The sequence below is a fragment of the Schistocerca americana genome, chromosome X, assembly GCF_021461395.2.
Source record: "Schistocerca americana isolate TAMUIC-IGC-003095 chromosome X, iqSchAmer2.1, whole genome shotgun sequence".
NCBI classification, from domain to species: Eukaryota; Metazoa; Arthropoda; class Insecta; order Orthoptera; family Acrididae; genus Schistocerca; species Schistocerca americana.
The window spans coordinates 368,203,089-368,225,234 of NC_060130.1; the positions used below are offsets into that span (position 1 = coordinate 368,203,089).

General features: G+C 39.4%; 1 protein-coding gene across 1 annotated transcript in view; it reads right to left on the minus strand.

Annotated features, from left to right (window-relative positions):
• LOC124555608 (proto-oncogene tyrosine-protein kinase ROS) overlaps positions 1 to 22,146 on the minus strand; it is a 565,849-nt gene that overhangs the window by 236,469 nt on the left and 307,234 nt on the right. Inside the window, exons 3-4 of the mRNA XM_047129578.1 lie at positions 11,801 to 11,860; positions 6,737 to 6,827 (exon numbers count right to left, since the gene is read on the minus strand). Of these exons, the coding sequence (XP_046985534.1) occupies positions 6,737 to 6,827; positions 11,801 to 11,860 (151 nt within the window). The remainder of the gene's footprint in view (positions 1 to 6,736; positions 6,828 to 11,800; positions 11,861 to 22,146) is intronic.

Genomic DNA, 22,146 nt, shown 5'->3' on the forward strand with positions numbered 1-22,146 from the left:
CGACAATATGGTTGGCATGTCACCTCACTGCACACTTCAGCTGCTCATGTGCAATCATTCATTGTGGAGTTGGCTACTTCTGCAAGAGTCCTGTATGTCTCAAAGTGCCACTGGCATTGGGGCTGTGGCTCGTGGAAGAGGGGCTTGTGCCTGAGTGCAGGCATCAGAACTCAATGCAGGAGCACATGTTTCAGCTAGCTGGCTCATCACTAGCAGCCACCTGGCCGGCTGCCAGCCCTCATTACATGGGACAATGGCGGTGTTGTCTACCCATTTCGGCACAGTGCTGATGTACAAATAGAAAATGAATTATTTATTTTGATAGCTGCTTATCTGTGGGACGTCATCACCCCGCCACCCAGCTGTTCAACCTTCTGACAATGTTGACATGCCACCATCCCGAGGATCAGCTATAATACCTTCACAATGGTCAAAATGCCTGTAATACTCAATCAACAAAACATATGTGTATCATCGCTAACATACAACAAACACTGCTAGAAAAACAAACATGGGGCAAAACTGAGCAGTACTGAACACAAGCCTGAGGGCAAAGAGTAAAGAGGGCATTTACAACAAGTACTGTGGGTTGATGGAACAAGTTGGTTCACACAGAAGACACAGAGTGCATATTGTTAATATTTTCACTGCTGCACTGATATTTTCAGTGCACTATAGACAGAGTCACATCAATTTGACCACGACCTATGTTCCACATCAATGTGCAATAACCATTCACAGATGGCAGGTGGCAGCACTGGTAATGGAGGGTATATAAAGTGCATCGAGTGGATGCAGAAAACAGAGCAGTCATTGTTGTAACATGGAAATGGAGTGATCCGAAACAGCTAAGTCTGTAAACTGTTCACATGCCTCTGTGATTAAAGTACACCAAGCATGGCAAAATGGCACCATCCAAAACCGGCGCTTAGGCAGGTTTCATGGACCACAGGGCATGGATGACAGGGGTGAACGAGGCTTGCAGAGATGTGTACAGGCAAATAGACTTGCAACTGTTGAACAACTGATGTCCAGATGAACCAAGGGGCTTCTAACGTCTCTCGTCAATGGCCATTCAGCAATCATTGCTGCAAATGGGCCTCCACAGCAGGCACCTGGTTCACACACCCATGCTGGCCACTGTTCTTTGGCAACGAAGGCTACAATTTGCATGGCAATGCAGCAACTGGACATCCACTGAATGGTAACAGGTGGCCTTTCAGATGAATCACGTTTTATGCTCCATCAGACAGAGGGCCATTGGCATCTATGATGTGAAAAGTTTGAAACCAAAAACACTGCATGTGTTATGGTCTAGGGGATGAATTCCCTGGGTCACCTCATCATTCTGGAAGGCACAATGGATTAACACAATGGTGCATCTATCCTTGGGGACCATGTCCAACCATACACGCAGTTTGCTTGTCTTCAGCACAATGGCATCTACCAGCAGGACAATGCAACATGTCACACAGCTCATAGTGTACATGTGTTGTTTGATGAGCACCAGAATGAGTTTACCATACTCCCCAGGCCATCACACTTGCCGAATTTAAACCCAATTGAGTATCTGTGGGATCACCTCAATCAGGCTGCACACATCACGGATCCTCGACCAAGAAACATAGTACAGGCTGGCCATGGCACTGGAATCGGCGTAGCTTCACATCCCTGTCAGTACCTTCCAGAACCTCACTGGTTCTCTTCCCACATATCTAGTGGTTGTTCAGGCTTTTGACAGGTGGTCACACTAATGTGACTGGACAGTGCAGATAAAAAAATGGGGTAAGAAAAAAATGCAGTTACTGTGTAAGAAGCAACTGCAGACCATGGGTCTGTTATTATCAGTTACTCAGAAAATATACCTGAAAACATCCGAAATTTTGTCAGTGGGGCTCGGGTTCGCCCTATGTAATTTAGATTACACTTATATCTTATTAGATCTTAAGTTAATGTATTTTCTGCAGTTCTTAACCATGGTATATGTCTATCCAGCTGACCAGCTCAACAATTCATGAATTGAGTGAATCAAGGGACAGATATACCAAACTTATTTAATGGCAGTACAACACGGAAGCTGTCCAGGCAGACACTTGAACTTTAATAAGAGCATTGATTGGTTTATAAATAAAATAAATACAGATTTTGATCACTGAATGCTTCCCCTTCCCATTTTAAACACTATGTGTGCATTCTATGCCAGTTTTTTTAGTTGTTCTCCCTAATTTCTTATATCTAGCACCTGTGCAGTACATGCTGTTTTGGATTAGATTGGTTTATTTTGGCAGATTTTATTCACTTACATTTTCAGTGCCTTTTTTTCAACAGGGTGTTTTTAAAAAGTGTCTCATATTCTTACAGGAGATAGTAGTGATCAAAAGTAGGAAACAAATCCACAAAACATATGTCTGGAAACAAGTACTTTTTAAGATATGGGTCATTTTTCTTGCATCAAGAATAGTCAATAAGCAGAGGTGAAGGCTGTCTCTCTATAGATATTTACTGCTCATTTATTTTGGGTTGTGTTTGTCTCTCTACTTACTCATCTCACTGTAATGTTGTTGTCAGACAGCCATCCCATATGTATAATTTTGAAGTTGTGCTGACATCAGAACAAGATTATATAATCAATGGACTGTGAATAATGTAAACACTGATATGAAATCATCTTATTTCATATGGTAAATGGCAGATATCATAAGCTGCTACTGTTTAGTCAGTGGTGTTAACTGACACTTATGTATATGTACACGGAACAGTGTCCTCAACGCCATACTCCATCAGAAAAAATGTTCAGCAGGTTATTCAAATGATTTGCAGACAAAAGGATCATTCACAGCAAGGAAAAGCAATTGCAAAAAGCCTTGCCCAATTTGTACGTGTGACATGAAAGAATTAGTGATCCAACAAGCAAAGATGAAACTGATAATATGTACTCAAAATATGAGCTGCCAAAGGCACAAACCATACATTTGCATTGTCAGTTCTGCAACAGTTATTTTATCCACATCAACTACAGTGTGACCAAGTTCTTATACCAAAACCCCACTAAGTCAGATTACAGTTCTGCCAACAGACTGTACGATGAAACACTGAAGATGTACAGTTCACAGCTTGCATTTTATTTAAGGATGAGGCAGTATTCACATAAAATTGGATAATAAATTACTACATTAAACACATGCGAGCTGATGCAAAGCCTCGAGCAATTATAGAGGGAAGACAGTAGGTTCACTTAAGTATAATGTTCGGGCAGTAATTGTGGGTGACCTACTCATAGAACCATAAACTTTACCAGACAAATAGTTTCAGTGCAACAAATTACCTGCACTATTGGAGTATGTTATCTCTGCAGAAAGACAACTGATGTGATTTATGGACAAAGGGGCTTAACCCACTTCTCTACATGTAATATGACAGTGCCCAACACAAACATTGCATTAGTGATAGACTGATCAAAAAAGTCCAGTCAAATGGCAATCCCATTCACCTGGCCTTAATACTTTAGATTTCTGACCATGGAATAATTTAATGCAGTGGTGTATTCCACATGCATTGACAATGCACACATTGCACAGGGGTGTATATGACACATATGTGCACATCTCAGGTGGCAATCAGGTGTATCTATGTGAGTTTGTGATTCTTTGAGGAAGAGCATTAAGGATGTGTGAGATTATCAACCACACTGAACATGTCCTGTACAATATGAGACACATTTTTAAACACTATGTTGAAAAGTAATTTCACTTTGTCGCAGAAGTACTCACTTTAAATCGAGATAAGTTATAATATTTACGCTTACTGCAATGGACATGGTGAACTTAATAGAACCGAAAAACAAAAGTAATGACAAGAACTAAAAATATGATACAAGGAAGAAGGGAATTTCACTGAAAAATGCCATAACTGGAACAATTTTAGTAGCTATGATAATATACAAGGTCAAAGGCTATGAATCTTGAATTTTAATATTAGCAGTTCCTATATCAAAACCAAAAAGTAATATATGAGACAGAAAAATGATACAACTTTTTAGAAACTGATGTGTTGCCAAATGGATGTATGTGACCTTTTAAATGTTTTAATAATAATTTTTTTCATAAAGAATGCTTAATAATTATATAAGGGGCATTCAAATGAAACCCAGTGATTAGTGTAAAGTAATGGTAATGATTTTATTAACTGAAAAATATAGTTATACACAGTATACATACTCAAAAACAGCCACCAAAACTGTTTGCACATTTATCGCACTGCGACACTAGCTGGTCAATTCCATCCATGAAGAAGCTAGTAGGCTGCTGTTGGATCCAGGCCTGGACCCAGTCACACACTTTGTTTTCCACTGAGAACCCATGTCCGCGAACAGCTTGTTTTAGAGGTCCAAACGCATGAAAGTCACGAGGTGAAGGGTCGGGAATGTACGATGGATGTTAAAGCATTTCCCACTGAAACTGTTGCAATGTCGTCTTCATCACATTGACCATGTGTGGGTGGGCATTATCATGCAGGATGATAATGCCATTGGACAACATGCCTTGGCTTTTCAATTTGATGGCTTGTCTAAGGTTCTGTAAAGTGGACTGATAACACTGGGCATTGATGGAGGTTCCCTGTTCCAGGAACTTGACAAGCAGTGGGACCCTTGGGGTTAAAAAAGAAGGACATCATGACCTCACCAGAACAGGTGAGCATGGCCTTTGATTTCTTTGGAGGTGGTGAAGCCACACGTTTCCACTGCTTGCTCTGATGCTTGCTTTCCAGTTCAAAATGGTGACACCATGTTTCGTTGCGTGTGACAATACATGACAGAAAGCCATATTCCTCCTCATGATAATGTTGCAGATGACTCAACGACAGCGCCATTCAAGTAGTATGCTATTCGGTGGTCAGCTGGTGGTGAACCCACTGCATACAGATTTTTCAAAAGTTCAAGTGTTGGAGCATTATGGTGTGGGTGGTGCCCAAGTTAATACCCAGTAACCAACAGATCTTGTCCATGGTGATTCTGCGCTTGTCCAAGACTAAAGAATTCACTTTCGCAACCATTTCTGGTGTGATGACACGGTGAGCCCGTCCAGGACGAGTATTGTCTTCCAGTGACACGCGCCCCTCAAGGAATCATTTGCACCATTCCACAACACTTGAACGACTCAGACTGTACTCACCATACACAACCTTCATCCGTTGGTATATTTCAGAGCCTCTACCTCCCTTCGCCACCAGAAATCGAATCACTCCTCGTTCTTACTTACTTGCCTGCAGGTTCAGTAGTGGATGATAACTTGTGTGACCACCTTCTCTTCGGCATGAAACCACACTGGTAACATCAAACAGTGTGCATGCATCAGTCTCTCTACCAATAGATGATGTCACCATACCCGCAGTTACATGGTGCCACCTTACGTGTAAGGCAAATGTAAACACACTGACCAGCGTTCATTTGAATGAACCTCATAATTCTCACACTACCAGTTTCGGCAACTAATTGGCATCTTCAGATGTGATTAATCCATTAACAGCTTCAGCATGATAAAAAATCCAACTATTCACTCTGAAAATCATGAGGTAGTATTAAATATGTCAATAAATCAACATCATGTCATCACATATTTAAGAGTCTTTGAATATGTGACGACATGGTATATAACTCACTGACATATTTTATATGACGATGTTCAAAGAGCATAACTGGAATTTTTATATATGTATCATGATGAAGCTTTCAGTGGATTAATCACATCTGATAACGGCAACCAACTGCCAAAATGCCAAAACCAGTAATGTAAACATTATAATTATTAAGTGATCCTGATATAACACATTATTATGTAAATATTACAACTAATGGAAGTATACCAATCAGTTACAACATTATGACCATAAAACTACTAAGGTAACTCACTATTTGCACAAAAACAGTTGCAATTATTTGGGATTTGGGTTCCAACAGTTTTTTGCACATGGCTACAGGTAACTACTACCAGGTGACCAAGCACATACCACCAGTTCATATGTATTATGAGAATGTCATTTGTAAGCTTTGAACTGGCATTCAATAACTGTTTAGCAGTATTTATAGGCAGCGCATAATGTGTCAGGATATCACCGCACTCATCAGGCCACACTTGCCTAATTCCAGAGTTATACTACAAGCAACCATTTTGTTTGAAACTCCAATGGTTGGTGAGGAAGACGTTAGCAGTAATACTGACATGGTACAAAATTTTCATGGTGGCATCTATAACAAACACATGTCCAAGGCAGACATATCTACATGGTCCTATAGCATAATGATCTCACTACTGGCTTGCATCCAAGTCACTGTGCGTGTTCTGAGTGTGTATTCTCCCGGGAGATGGAATACCCCTGCCACAAACACTGGAGGAAACTAATAGGAGGCTCCAATCATATGATGAAGCAACTTTTATATTTGTTCCATGGTCCAGTCATGATTTTCCGCACCTTCTGTAATTGGAACTTATGATTTTATGGGTCATTAATAAAAAAAAGGAAATAGAGAAAGAGCTCATACACTACTAGATTCTGAAAATTTATTTATGTGGGTAGAATAACACAGATTGCAATAAAAACAGTAACTTTATTTATAAAAAGCATTATGCTGATCAGTGAAATGAAAAATATAAGGAAAAAGGTTACTGGTGCATGGTTCATGATAAGCACTTTACTGTTAAATTAATTCAGGAAATAATTGCCTCATAACAGCACTTACCTTTTAATAACTGAAAATAGCGACTAAGCGCATCATTGCAACCAATGAAACAGTAAAGCTGCTTTGGCGGCAACAAGGTCTGAGTGCCATTCTACAACAAAGAATAGTGTGACACAATTAATTTCATTTGCATAAGTTTTGAAAATTAGTATTACCAATATCATACAATTGGGAGGACTAAAGGTGCAGTCAAACATGCACAGGAAACTTTATCAACATGAACGACATTACTGGTGTACGTGGAAGTATACTCAATGTTGACAGAGAAATTACGAAATGAGTCATTGGTCACTTGGAATCACTTCGACAAGCAAAACTAACAGTCTGACAGTTTTTGGAAGAATCAAATACAATACTTCAATATAATTTGTGGATGATAGTTTAATGAATGCTCTTTCACACCATTAAATAAAAACAGCTCAGAAAGGTGATTTTCAGTTATAATGAAATTATATTCCTCTATAACTTCAAAATGAATGAAAAATAATCATTTCATTTCAAACTCTACAATCAGGAAGTGACTTTTTTAATCTGCTACAGCAGAAGTAGAGCAGATTACAAGAAGTAAAATAGCAATCTCAAAATTGGATTTATGTACATTAGTGTCTCACAGTCTAGTACTAGAAAATAAATGAAAATTTACATAGTTGTGTCATTAACTATCATGCCAAGGGTCTCAGTCTTGCCCTTTATGACACCCATAAGTCTTTCCAAAAAATATTTATCTGCTGAGTCAAGGCGTCATTCTGTGGCAACAGTTCAACAAGTTTCCTATTCATTATTCAACTTCAGGTGAGGTGTTGGGTTTATGTCAGGTTTGTGTCTTTACAGATGCTGGATGCTGGCTCCTCCTCCTTGTCTGCAGTGACTGGGCCAACCATGTACCTCTGGAAGGGGTTTCACAGACGGTGGTGGTGGGGATCTGCAGATAGATGATAGTTTGATGCATGCTATTTCACTCCATGAAATAAAAACAGCCCAGAAATGGGATTTTCAGTATTAATGAAATTATCTTCCTCTATAAATTCAAAATGAATGAAAAATAATCATTTCATTTGAAACTCTACAATCAGAAAGTGTCTTTTTTTAACCTGCTACCAGCAGAAGTAGAGCAGATTACCCCCCGGTGTGTTGTAGGGTCCTGGCATCGCATCCTGGTGCTGCCTGTCCATTCCATCCACTGTCTTTGCTGCTTTCACACTGGAGCACTCTTGATGTATTCTTTCTAGCACTACATACCATGCAGAGTGCAGATGGAAACCACTATCCTGGTTGACAAGATCATCATAGATCTGTATCACCACTGCCTCATTTGATGATCGAGTGACAGAAATCATTCGTCCAGCACAACGCCACTGTCTGTTCAAAATCAAACATATGACCTTCATTGAGGCTGTGCTCTGCCACTGCAGATTTGCCCATTTGTCCAAGGCGCATTCTGGGCAGCACTGCGAAATACACCATTGCTTCTGGCCAATATACTGCTTGTCACATCCACAGCTAATGCTGGAGACTAATGCTGGTGTCTGTAGTCCTAGTTTGTCTTCCATTGGGCCAAGCATATTTTTGAGTTTAGCCAATTAGTGGAAAATGGTTTTAATGCTGTTCTTCTCCAATAGCCTGGCAATCTATGGCGTGGGCAGGCTAACATACGGAAGGAATTCAGGCAATTTATGTCTTCTTCTGTATCATCTTCTTTCTTCTTCTCACTTGGTTGGAGAGTGTGTCTTACCTGTGCTTCCAAGTAGCTGTTCTTGTGAAGATTTCCCTCAGATGCTGAAACTTGGTGGGTAGACTCTCCTTGTCACATATGTCTCATGCTCTGAGCATCAGGGTGGCGAGCATAGATTTGCACTATGCTGGATGGTGGCAGTTACTGGCATTTAGGTACAGGTTTATGTGTGTCTTTTTTTCTATAGACAGAATGTCCCAGTGTGCCATCAGTTTTAGTCATTATCAGCATAGTCAGGAGCTCGTGGTCTTGCGGTAGCGTTCTCGTTTCCTGTGGACGGATTTGATTCTCGGCGGGGTCAGGGATTTTCTCTGCCTCGTGTGACTGGGTGTGTCCTTCATCATCATTTCATCATCATTAGCTCCCAAGTCGCCAAAGTGGCGTCAGCTAAAAAGGACTTGCAATATGGCGGCCTCACTTCCCCGCATGGGGCCTCCCGGCCAACAATGCCATACAATCATTTCATTTCATTATCGGCATATAGAGAAAATGCAGGCATCTATTTTCTTCTACCTCCATGGTGAACTATATATTAAGGAGGTCAAGAAATTGCTGTAGGTTTTCTTATCCATGTGGCCACAGCAGGAATGTGTCATTCACATATCGGCAAAATGTCTTTGGCTTCAGACACACTATTCTGATAACCATTCCATCAAAGTGTTCCATGTACAGGATTTTGATGCCTGGCGCAAGATGGAACCCATAGTGACTCCAACTAACTGCTGCTAGAACTTTCCAGCACACTGGAAGTTTGTGGTAGTGAATGCATGGCAGAACAGTTCCACAGTGTCTTCATCAAAGTGGCTCCCTAGTAATGCCAAGGAATCCTTTAGCAGTACTCGTATGAAGAGAGACGTGATGTCAAAACTGACCAGGAGATTATCCTTGTCCAGATGTATCCCCTAATGTACCTTAATAAACCCAGCTGAGTTTCTGACATGATGTGTGCAGTGACCCCCAAGAGGATTTAGTAACTGCACCAGGTGTTTAGCTATTTCATATGTTGGTGAATTTATCATGTCCACACTGGTCATAGAGGAACTTCCTTCTTGCGTTATTTTGGGACACCATATATCCATGGTGGTATAAGTGCTCTAGGGTACAGTCTTCAGAGCATACCTTTGTCCATGCCTGAGTTGTTTTGGAGTGAGATGGTGTTCCTATTCACGGTTGGTGTATGATCCTTATGTACTGGTTTGTAAGCGGGATCTTGTAACAGCATCTCAATCTTATGCCGGTAATTGACTGATCATAGCGGCACAATTGTACTGCCTTTGTCAGCTTCCTATGACAACTGTGCTTAATAAACAGCTTCTTACTTATGGAGGCATTAGATTCTGGGCTGTTAATAGGAGGCCCAGTGGAGTCTGCATGAGTGCAAGACAGTTAATCATAGAGACCAGCTCAGGTTTCTATAGTGTGGAGAAACCACATCAGATAGATCAGTGACATAACACTAAAGTGAATACGTGATTATAGTGAAACACTCAAGGAGACAGGACGATTAGATTTATATGACTTAGATTCAGGTACTTGTCAAAAGTACTTGATCCTGAACAGGTGTTGGTGGTGTGAGGTCAGTACATTCCTGTGGAAAATTTTAATACCACCCCTTCATCAGCACTGATTGCACAGTGAAGGCAATATTATCTGGCAAACTCAGTAAGTAAAGATATCATGGAACAGTACTTAAATTCCACAGTGGATCACCATACTATAACATAAAACGCATGTGTCTAAAGCACTGTTTTTAAATTTGGATGCTGGAACTGTATTGCCAGTGATCTGCAAATCATATCATCTTCATCTATTGGCTATTAAAAGGTGCAATAATTGAAATATTCGTGTGAATTTACATTTTTGTGCCTGTTTATTTAATGTGAAATCCTGATGAGTGTGAAAGATACACACTAATTCTTTTTCTGTACATGCAAAAGATATGAAAAAAGTTGAAATTCATAAACGGATAAGTGAATTTAATGGAGAAAACATTATGAGAGGCGGAATGGTACAAAAATGGGTTAGAACATTTAAAGATGCCCATTATATGATGAAGTGTGAAGTGGCTGACCATCTGTCATAACTGAATTTTTGGTAGTGGAAGTTTATGCAAAGGTTCAATAAAACACATACTTCATCATTTCATCCTTACGTACCAAGTTTCCTTAACTTTCAAGAAGTGTTCTTTATGAAAGTCTTACAGAGCACTGAAAATACCAGAAACTGTGATCACAAGGGGTACTTAAAAAGCTGACAGTAGTGCACAAAACCAATTGAGCGTCCAGTGCTTCCAATTTCCATGAATGGTACCCTAAGACACGTGTAGCTCATGTTGCACCAGAATTGACAAATCAATACAAGGCATGGAGGAACTGAACACCATCAAAGAAAGTGAAGTTCAAGCAGACAATTTCAAGCAAAACAAAAGTAGGGTGAATTGCTTTTGTACCAAATACAAAATTTTGATTTTTGGTAACAGACATAGCAGTAATAAAGCCCAAGGTGCAGGTTATTTAAAAAAAATTGATCGATCAGTTGTGAGTTTGCACAGGTTAATATGTAGCATAGACCACAATCTAGGTTAGGTTGGAAAGTGACAGTTTGGTGGTTGGTTGGTGAGTGGAATGAACATAAACAGAAAGTCTTAGTTGTGCTGACAGACTAATCTATAGTGTAGCCCCAAGTCTACAATTGGTTGGAAAGTGACAGTTTTATTTGCAGGGAGTAAACAGATTTTTGTTCTGCAGAGAACAGAGATCTGTTTCCACAACATTAGTATCTACTCATAAAATCTACTGAAAGGACTGTTAAATAGAAAGTTAAAATGCCACGAGTTATATTATGTATACACTTCCTTAGTTCACAACTGCAAACTCATTCAGAAGTGAGGCTAAAGGACCACCTTCATAAAATTTTAAAAACTCCACTCTAACATATTTGTTTTCAGGAATACTAGTAATCTTTTTTCTGTGTTTCTGCTATTTATCAACCGAAGTTGTTGAGGTTACAAATTCTGATGGAAAAAATTTGCACAACCAATACTTGTTTGGAAGTCGTAACAGACATAGTGTCCTAAAGTTCATAATCATCAATGTGTGTGCGAATAAAATAGATTAAATTTCAAACCTCTCCACAGGATCTTGCAGGTCCCTGAGAATGGGACTAAAGATTCAGGTTTGGACCACTGACTAAGTATATTCAGCAATCACTGATCGTTTTCATCTAGTATTAAGACAAATAGTTTAAATGCTGACATATAAATAGTTATGTGCTTTTATTATTCTTACTTACATAGGTCAGATTCTTAAGCCAAGAATTTATGTGTTACTCACACAAATGGTCTGACAGGATGATTCGAGAGCCTGTTGCCATGATGAGCATCCTCTTGAACACTGAAAGATACAAGATTAACTTCACTAAATTCCTGAAGCATTCTGAAAGCCATACTGCGTGTCCTCTAAAATTCAATACACATATAGCATATAATCTGTCCATAACACTGGTTATAAACACTAAAATACATTACTAATAGCTTTTTTAGCTTACTGGTCATCACACATTGCACACAAGTTTAATAGGAAATACATATCATTGTGTCATATGGGACACTGTTAGAACTGAAATGAGCAAGAAGCAATCAGTGTGTTACTAAATAAGATTATGTGCTGGAACATAAATACGAAACTCTACTAAGGCAAAACAAGAGTGTGAATTTAATTTGCAAAATAAGTGTATAATACAGAGCATTACAGTGTCCACCGCATTTTTGAGACTACTACCGGTACTGTAGAAGATGGGCTATGTAAGAAATGCATCAAAACAGTGAAAACTGGTTTTACTTGTAATCAATGCAGTTAAAAGGACCATTTTCATTGCTGAAAAGTGGATCCTTCAGTAAGGAAGGACAAAAAACAGGCACTGGACTGGAAGAGTAGCATGTGCACTTCATCAGTTATTCCCAAGAAAGTGAAGCTAAAAGTGTTCACTCATCACAGCAGAAGTGCAGTTTACCAAAGAAAATGCACAAGCAATCAGAACAAGTAAGTCTCATCCCTCCACCCTAAAATTTAGGAGTCAAAAAATCTGCCAGCATAGACAAAACAATACACAGCAAGACATCCAGCAAAGTTCTATTTTTTCTGTGTTTGCTAAGGTCGAACCTGGTGCTACATTTAATTCTGCGATAAAAAATTTAACCATAGAAACAAACAAACTGAACAAAGATGACTGTATTTTGATCATAAGAGGCGCAAGTTACATATACAGAAATGAAGGCAAATCAGCACTGCAAAGTAACAAAATGTTATTGCCACAATTGTACCACACCAATGTTTTCAAAACTAGCATATCAGTATGGTACGACCTCTCAGAGTGGCCTTGTGAGAAGATTCAGCTATGTACACTTAGTAGATATCTGCAAACTTAATGGGGATAAACACACACTGCACACACTTCACATGAACATGAAAGGCATATTAAGGTTAGTGGAAAAAATAAATTGTCTCTGGGCCCTATTCAGCAAGAGGAAGGAACCAATTGCCATATGTTATAATCATGAGGCTTTTTAGAGAAAAGAAACATTACAGCAGTGTTTCATCATCAACAACTACAACGAATGATAAAGACATCTGCAACTACATATTTCTCTGTTTTAAAAGAAAATAATGTAGAGCTTGAACCAACAAGTAGACTAAGTGATCCTGATAATTCTAATGTAGACTTATTAACAACAGCTTTCTATGAAAAAAAGACTAATGTTCCTTCATGTAAATGTACAGTCCTTAAAAAATAAACTGCTGGAACTAAAATAGTGGCCGGAAAAGTTCAACTGCAGCATTCTTATGACAAATGAAAACTGGTTATCAGATACAGAATTAGAGTTAAGTGTATCAAATGGTTGTGAATTAGTTACAGGTTACTGCAGAGCAAATGTGAAACATGGTGGCATGTCTAACTAAATTAACAAAACACTAAAGATAAATTACGAAATTAAGGATGTAAGTGTACTTTGTATATAATCTAACTTTGAAGTTGCAGCAGCACTGTTGCCAAGACTGGAAATTACAGCAGTGTCTGTACAGCGCCCTCCCAATCATTATGAAGATTTGTTTATAGAAAGTGTTCAGAAACTTATAGTCTTACTTTTCATGTATAAAACTTGCAGAGTTTTAATATTTGGTGACATTAATATAGACATAGGTTCAGTAGTAGAACTGTGGCAATTTACTCAATATATTAAGGTCAGTACTATATAAATGACTAGCTCACCAGACTGATTGCAAGTTTGGATAACATTATCTGTAATTTTCACATGAGCAGATATCAGTTTAATACAATCAAACTAAGTATTTCTGACCATGAAGGGCTGTGGATTAGAATTCATCTGGATCATAAAACAGATACGTGTCATGAAAGAATCATCAGGCCTACAGATTAGCACATCCTGAACAAACTGAAACTGAGATTAAAATTAATAGACTGGAATGGACTATTTACACATGATATGGATGCTAGTGAGACAATCAAAAGATTTTTTTAATTGGTAACTGAAATCTTTGAAGAAATATGTCCTAGACGTTATAAGAAACATTACAAGCTTAATCCCCATTCCAAACCAGGAAGTTTAAAACAATGATACAAATCACGACTAAATAATTTAAGAATCTTGATGCTTTTGTATTGTGATAGATCACAGCACAGTAAAGCAGGTAAGAATCAACACAAGATCATAAAAAGCACTACAGATCTGCAATCAAGACAGAAAAATGCAACGCCAATGACAGACATATTCTTAATTCATCAAATAAATGTAAAGCACACGGACAGTCATCAAGACTGAAATCAATTATGAAAAGAAAGATTACAGTATCCCAGTTCCTCCTGATGCACTAAGTAAATACTTTGTCAATCCTGTATCAGAAATCAACATCAATGATGATGTGAGCAATGCAGAAGCACTACATCAGCCATTACCCACTACAGCAACTGAACGTTTTGAATGGAGTCACTTAACTTGCCAACATGTCAGTGAAGCAATAGCTAAATACAGTAATTCCCAAACAGAGAATCAATACGGCTTTTCTAATTTTATTACTAAACAAATACAAAAAAGATAATGCTGTTAACAAAAATAATAAACAAAATATTAACAGTGAGAGTGTATCCATCGTGTGGTAACTGCCGATCCATTTCACTAGTACCAATTATTTATAAATAACAGAGCACTCTATACCTTAGCAGATAAAACAATATTTTGAATACACTCCTGGAAATTGAAATAAGAACACCGTGAATTCATTGTCCCAGGAAGGGGAAACTTTATTGACACATTCCTGGGGTCAGATACATCACATGATCACACTGACAGAACCACAGGCACATAGACACAGGCAACAGAGCATGCACAATGTCGGCACTAGTACAGTGTATATCCACCTTTCGCAGCAATGCAGGCTGCTATTCTCCCATGGAGACGATCGTAGAGATGCTGGATGTAGTCCTGTGGAACGGCTTGCCATGCCATTTCCACCTGGCGCCTCAGTTGGACCAGCGTTCGTGCTGGACGTGCAGACCGCGTGAGACGACGCTTCATCCAGTCCCAAACATGCTCAATGGGGGACAGATCCGGAGATCGTGCTGGCCAGGGTAGTTGACTTACACCTTCTAGAGCACGTTGGATGGCACGGGATACATGCGGATGTGCATTGACCTGTTGGAACAGCAAGTTCCCTTGCCGGTCTAGGAATGGTAGAACGATGGGTTCGATGACGGTTTGGATGTACCGTGCACTATTCAGTGTCCCCTCGACGATCACCGGTGGTGTACGGCCAGTGTAGGAGATCGCTCCCCACACCATGATGCCGGGTGTTGGCCCTGTGTGCCTTGGTCGTATGCAGTCCTGATTGTGGCGCTCACCCTCACGGCGCCAAACACGCATACGACCATCATTGGCACCAAGGCAGAAGCGACTCTCATTGCTGAAGACGATACGTCTCCATTCGTCCCTCCATTCACGCCTGTCGCGACACCACTGGAGGCGGGCTGCACGAAGTTGGGGCGTGAGCGGAAGACGGCCTAACGGTGTGCGGGACCGTAGCCCAGCTTCATGGAGATGGTTGCGAATGGTCCTCGCCGATACCCCAGGAGCAACAGTGTCCCTAATTTGCTGGGAAGTGGCGGTGCGGTCCCCTACGGCACTGCGTAGGATCCTACGGTCTTGGCGTGCATCCGTGCGTCGCTGTGGTCCGGTCCCAGGTCGACGGGCACGTGCACCTTCCGCCGACCACTGGCGACAACATCGATGTACTGTGGAGACCTCACGCCCCACGTGTTGAGCAATTCGGCGGTACGTCCACCCGGCCTCCCGCATGCCCACTATACGCCCTCGCTCAAAGTCCGTCAACTGCACATACGGTTCACGTCCACGCTGTCGCGGCGTGCTACCAGTGTTAAAGACTGCGATGGAGCTCTGTATGCCACGGCAAACTGGCTGACACTGACGGCGGCGGTGCACAAATGCTGCGCAGCTAGCGCCATTTGACGGCCAACACCGCGGTTCCTGGTGTGTCCGCTGTGCCGTGCGTGTGATCATTGCTTGTACAGCCCTCTCGCAGTGTCCGGAGCAAGTATGGTGGGTCTGACACACCGGTGTCAATATGTTCTTTTTTCCATTTCCAGGAGTGTATAATAACATAATCCATCCTGCACAGTATGGCTTTACATCTACCCTCTACCATGAAAGCAGCTGACAGGATCATAACAAAACTATATGACTGCTTTGAGAATCAGTCAATAAGTTGTGCGACACGACTGGATTTGAGGAAAGCCTTTGATACTGTATTCCACACTATCCTGAAAAGAAAGCTACAGTGCTAGGAGTAGGGAAGAAAGGAAGCCCTTCTCCTATTGCAATCATACCAGTGCAATAGAAAATAGTTAGTGTGTGTAAATAACCAAAAATCAGATCCTTCAACTGTTAAAAAAGGAGTGTCACAGAGCTCCATCCTTAGGCCCTTTCTGTTCATTACATACATAAATGACATGTTGTACTGTTTGCAGATGACACCACATTAATTGGTCAGAATACCAACATGGATGAGTTACAAATGAATGTAGCAATAGAAATAGTTAGGTGAACTTCCTGGTTTCAAGCAAATGCATTACACATATATAGCAGCAAAACAGAAAACATTGTATTTAATCTGAATGACTCGAATAATAAAAATAAATCAGTGAAATTTCTTGGATTCCATATTGATCAAAGTCTAAGCTGGGATAAGTTATGCTCCAGACTCGCAAAAGTGATTTATCTGCTACACAAGCTGAGAGGGTGTGTAACTGAAGCTCTGCTGCTGTATGCATACTTTGCTTTCCTCAGTTCCTATCTGATATATGGAATTTTTCAATAATGAGACTCACCTAGATTTAAGAGCGTATTTAAATGGTTAAGAAAGGCCATTAGATGCATTGTGGGACTCACACCATGAGACTTGTGTAGACACCACTTCAAGGAAACGAATATTATGACAGTACCTAGCTTATATATTTTATATATTTATAGTTGCCTAGTACACACCAAAGAAAATCTGAATAATTTTGACCTTCAGATGCCAATACACCATCATAACACTGGACATAGACATACAACTGACAAGCCACATGCTCGACTAGCAAAAATCTACAACAGCTATAAATATCTTAGTCTCACATATTTTAACACACTAGGTAAAAATGCCCACTCAGTGTCCCTGAATGAATTTAAAAGTGCAATAACAAAGTGGGTAAGAAGTAAAGCCTTCTATACGGTGAAGGAATTTGAAGAATGTACATAGATGACTTGGAGTTTTGAAGTGGGAGTAGGCCTATACAAAATTACAAATTGTAAAATTTTACGAAGCTACCAGTGTGGTATGTTGATTCACTATGCCATAAGGCAATACAGAGATAAAGTTTGTGATGATTATAATTACTTACAGATTACATAGATACAAATATATTAGTGTGATATGCTGACTCATTATTGCATAAGTTAGTTCAATGCAAAAATAGTGTACTTTTCTAAAGTAGTTGTTATTTAAAAGCCTTGTTGTAACATAATTAGGTAAGGATTCAAGTAAAATCGCTGTAATGTTGTAACTATAAGTGTATATAAATTGCATATGACAAGACCAATCACATGTAAACATGTTCAAAGGTCAATAAATATTCTGGTCTATACCAACCACGCAATTATTAATATACTAGTCAGACCGAGCACAGAAGTTACACAAGCAATGGAGATATAAGAAAGGAAAATTTCGGTGTGAAATGGAATTGATAAAAACCATTTCAGTGCAATTTCAATTTGTAAAACGTAAACACAACTATGTTTTTTATTTTTTTCCAGAGGCAAAATCAAGGGAGGTAAGACACATTATGACAAGAATGGGGAAAAGCTTGGACACAGTCTTCGTTGAGAAACCATCACGTAAATCTGATTAAGTGATGGACAACAATATGAAAAACTTAACGTACGATAAACAAACCAAAATTTTCGTTTAGGCTAATTAAGTTTGGATGCAGCTGGATATCTGAGTCTTAAGAAACATTATCAGGAAATTCGTCAAATAAATTCACATGGACCTTATAAATACATAGTGTCTGTGATATACTAACAGTCTCTATAATAGACTGCAGTAGTGACACGAAGTGGGCACTCTCAAGGGAACTATTTTACAACCTACCTAATTATCTCAATGACACTGAACCAAATGCGGAAAAAAAGCTCTACAAATAGGCTGATGCGCAGGATAGAAATTCACATACAGAATTGTTGAGGGTTATAGCTTATTACAGTACTGAAATAAGGCATGGGCTTAGGATGTAAGAGAAAATAATTTTATTACGAAGCTACCGGCATATAATTTATAAAACTGATTATCGCCAGTCATTACTCAGAAACTGGAACGAAATGTGAAAATATTTCATCTGCAGTGGCTTTCTGTTGCTATTTATACGGGATGTAATGTCACGTCCTACAATATTTTGTTAAACGGTTAAAGAACAACGAAGGCTAGCCCCTCTCCTTCTCCCCTAGCATCTGGAATGCGATGATAAACAATCTTTCGCTGTGAGATCCTTAGTCTACGTTATGTGTGCTGGTGATAATTTAGCTGAGTTTAGACAAAGCCAACGAATGTGAATCTGAAATAACTGCTCGTGATAACAGACTGATCTGTAGCGTAGCCTGATGTCTAGGCCTACAGTCGCGCCGTGTTTAATGGGCTTTTCGTTATTAAAGCTAAAAAAACTGCTAGATAAATTTTGACACCCTATAATAGATAATGTACCGTACAACTCTTATAATAGATAATGTACCGTACAACTCTTCACCAAGAAATTTGAGACATACAATTTGCCATATCGGTAGATAAAATGCGTAAAATGAAAGAGGGCTCCATTACGTAACTTTTACCAAATAAATAAATAAAATATACATTTCAGCTTCCTTGACAATTCATCTCAATTACTTTACCGTTATACAGAGCAACTTACAAACTCTCGCTCTTTGTTATTAGCCTAATTTTATCAACACAGGACACACTTTTACAGAAAAGAAAGGTCGTAAGTCGTATATTGCGGTATCTCTCTATCACGGTTCACGCCAGTATACATGTCATACGTCAACCACTTCAACAATATGTCGACAATCATGATGCTATGTTGAGTATGCGAACATGGTTGACAGGTTTTTTCTTTCTTCTGCAGCCACCTGATGAACAAAAAATAGCCGAAATATTGCCACATTTCTATTGATGAAACCAGCCAAAATATTGCCCTTTTTAGAACGGTTAATTTAAGCCAGGTTCACACATGAAACAAAAGTGTCGCCACAACTAATGGCATACTGTAGTTGCATATGCGGGCTCCAGTTTATAGTGGCGCTACTTACGAGACGTAACTTCTGTGAACAAAAGTGTCACCACAACTAGTGGCATACTCCAGTTCCAACTGTGAACTCCCACTAGTTAGTGGCGCAACTTCAGAGACGCAACTTATGTCATGCCACAAAAAATTCAGCGTGGTTGTACTTTGTTACGCTACTTTCCTTCCACCACTGATGCCTGGTGGCTGTATTTCGAAACAGGAGCGTCCTGTCGCAGTTATAGTGGGAATAATTGCTGCTGTATTCCACTCATTTTAATTGTGTTTTCATTTTATTACCGAAAAAAGTGAAAACAGACGTCGGCAGGTACACTCTCGCAGCTTCTGGAACAACAAGAACAAAACTGTTTGATTTTCTGCAGCAATATATATATATATATATGTTTGTTGTTGTTGTGGTCTTCAGTCCTGAGACTGGTTTGATGCAGCTCTCCATGCCACTCTATCCTGTGCAAGCTTTTTCATCTCCCAGTACCTACTGCAACCTACATCCTTCTGAATCTGCTTAGTGTATTCATCTCTTGGTCTCCCTCTACGATTTTTACCCTCCACGCTGCCCTCCAATACTAAATTGGTGATCCCTTGATGCCTCAGAACATGTCCTACCAACCGATCCCTTCTTCTGGTCAAGTTGTGCCACAAACTTCTCTTCTCCCCAATCCTATTCAATACTTCCTCATTAGTTATGTGATCTACCCATCTAATCTTCAGCATTCTTCTGTAGCACCACATTTCGAAAGCTTCTATTCTCTTCTTGTCCAAACTATTTATCGTCCATGTTTCACTTCCATACATGGCTACACTCCATACGAATACTTTCAGAAATGACTTCCTGACACTTAAATCAATACTGGATGTTAACAAATTTCTCTTCTTCAGAAACACTTTCCTTGCCATTGCCAGCCTACATTTTATATCCTCTCTACTTCGACCATCATCAGTTATTTTGCTCCCCAAATAGCAAAACTCCTTTACTACTTTAAGTGCCTCATTTCCTAATCTAATTCCCTCAGCATCACCCGACTTAATTAGACTACATTCCATTATCCTTGTTTTGCTTTTGTTGATGTTCATCTTATATCCTCCTTTCAAGACACTGTCCAATATATATATATATATATATATATATATATATATATATATATATGTGTGTGTGTGTGTGTGTGTGTGTGTGTGTGTAAATTGTGGATTATATGCGAATGTGATGCGGCAGCTATTAAACAAGAAATTTGTTATTCAAAACGCCTACACCAACGAATACATTGGAAGAGTGGTGTGTCTCCAGATGACATTTACATGCAAGCTGTTGGTTAGTTTAGCATATAAGACAGCATTTTCGTCTCCAAGAGTTATTTCTTTTAAAAAAATGTTTGTGACTCTTGATTTATCCCTGTGCGAAATCTATTTTCAGATCCATCATTTGGGTTTCGTCTACCTTTTATTTAACCCGTGTCACATCTCTTGTGCCATAACCTGTACTATAACACTGATACACGCCTCAAGGTGTCACTGCAAAAAGCCACAATCTGTGGTGTCACGTAAGTTGCACATGTGAACTCAGCTTTAATTGTCCTAATTCCAGACTAAACAGTCAAGTGACTTGACAGCAACAATCCTGAAAATGGGAATAGAATAGAAGAGAAACTTTATTGTCACATAACATGTCATATACAGTCAGATGATTGGGACATAGGTGGCTCGTCAGTTTAAAGCTACTTCTAATTGTAAGTATACAGAATAATTACAGGTATTTTGTAATTTTAAGTACCACAAAATGATTTAAAATAATCATGTTGAAAATAAAGTACCATGACAGAATAAAATGTAGCATCAGGCACAGTTATTTGTGACAGTCAGTCAAAAATTCTTCTATGCTGTAGTAATATTTACTTGCTAGGTATTTTTTTAAAATAATGTCCAAATTCTTCTGGTGCATAACTTTTAAATTTTTCACAGGATTTATTTCCCAGCCTCATATCCATATAGTAAGGTGTCTTCTCCAGCTGTTCTAGCCTATGAGTTGGTAACTAATACTGATATTTGTTTCTTGTTTCATAATCATGCTTAAACAGGTTATCCTCAAAAAGTTGTGGGTTCTGTTCAGAAAACTTAATTGTCTCATAGATATAGAGGCCAGGAGCAGTCATAAGATCAAGCGCCTTGAACAGAGGTCTGCAGGATTGTCTTTTTTTCTGCACCTCCCATCGCTCTAACGATTTTTTTCTGTAGCCTAAAGACTCTCTTTAAGTTTGTTTTCTTTGATCCCCCCAAAATTATACCATATCTAATCACAGATACAAGACATGCGTGATATACAACGTTTTTGACTGGTGTTTCTATTATACTGCTTGTAACATTCATTGCAAATATTACACTATTTAGACAGTGACACATGGCATCTATACGGTCTGTCCATGATAAATTCTTGTTCAGTATTACATCTAGAAATTTGTTTCAGTTTGTGGTTCAAATGGTTCAAATGGCTCTGAGCACTATGAGACTTAGCATCTAAGCTCATCAGTCCCCTAGAACTTAGAACTACCTAAACCTAACTAACCTAAGGACACCACACACGTCCATGCCCAAGGCAGGATTCGAACCTGCAACCATAGTGGTTGTGCGCGGTTCCAGACTGGAGCGCCTAGAACTGCTCGGCCACAGTGGCCGGCTAAGTTTGTAGTGGCAAGCTGATTGTCCTCATATGGTATTTCTAGTATATCCTGTACAGCTTGTATTGTGGTAAAGTGAATGATTT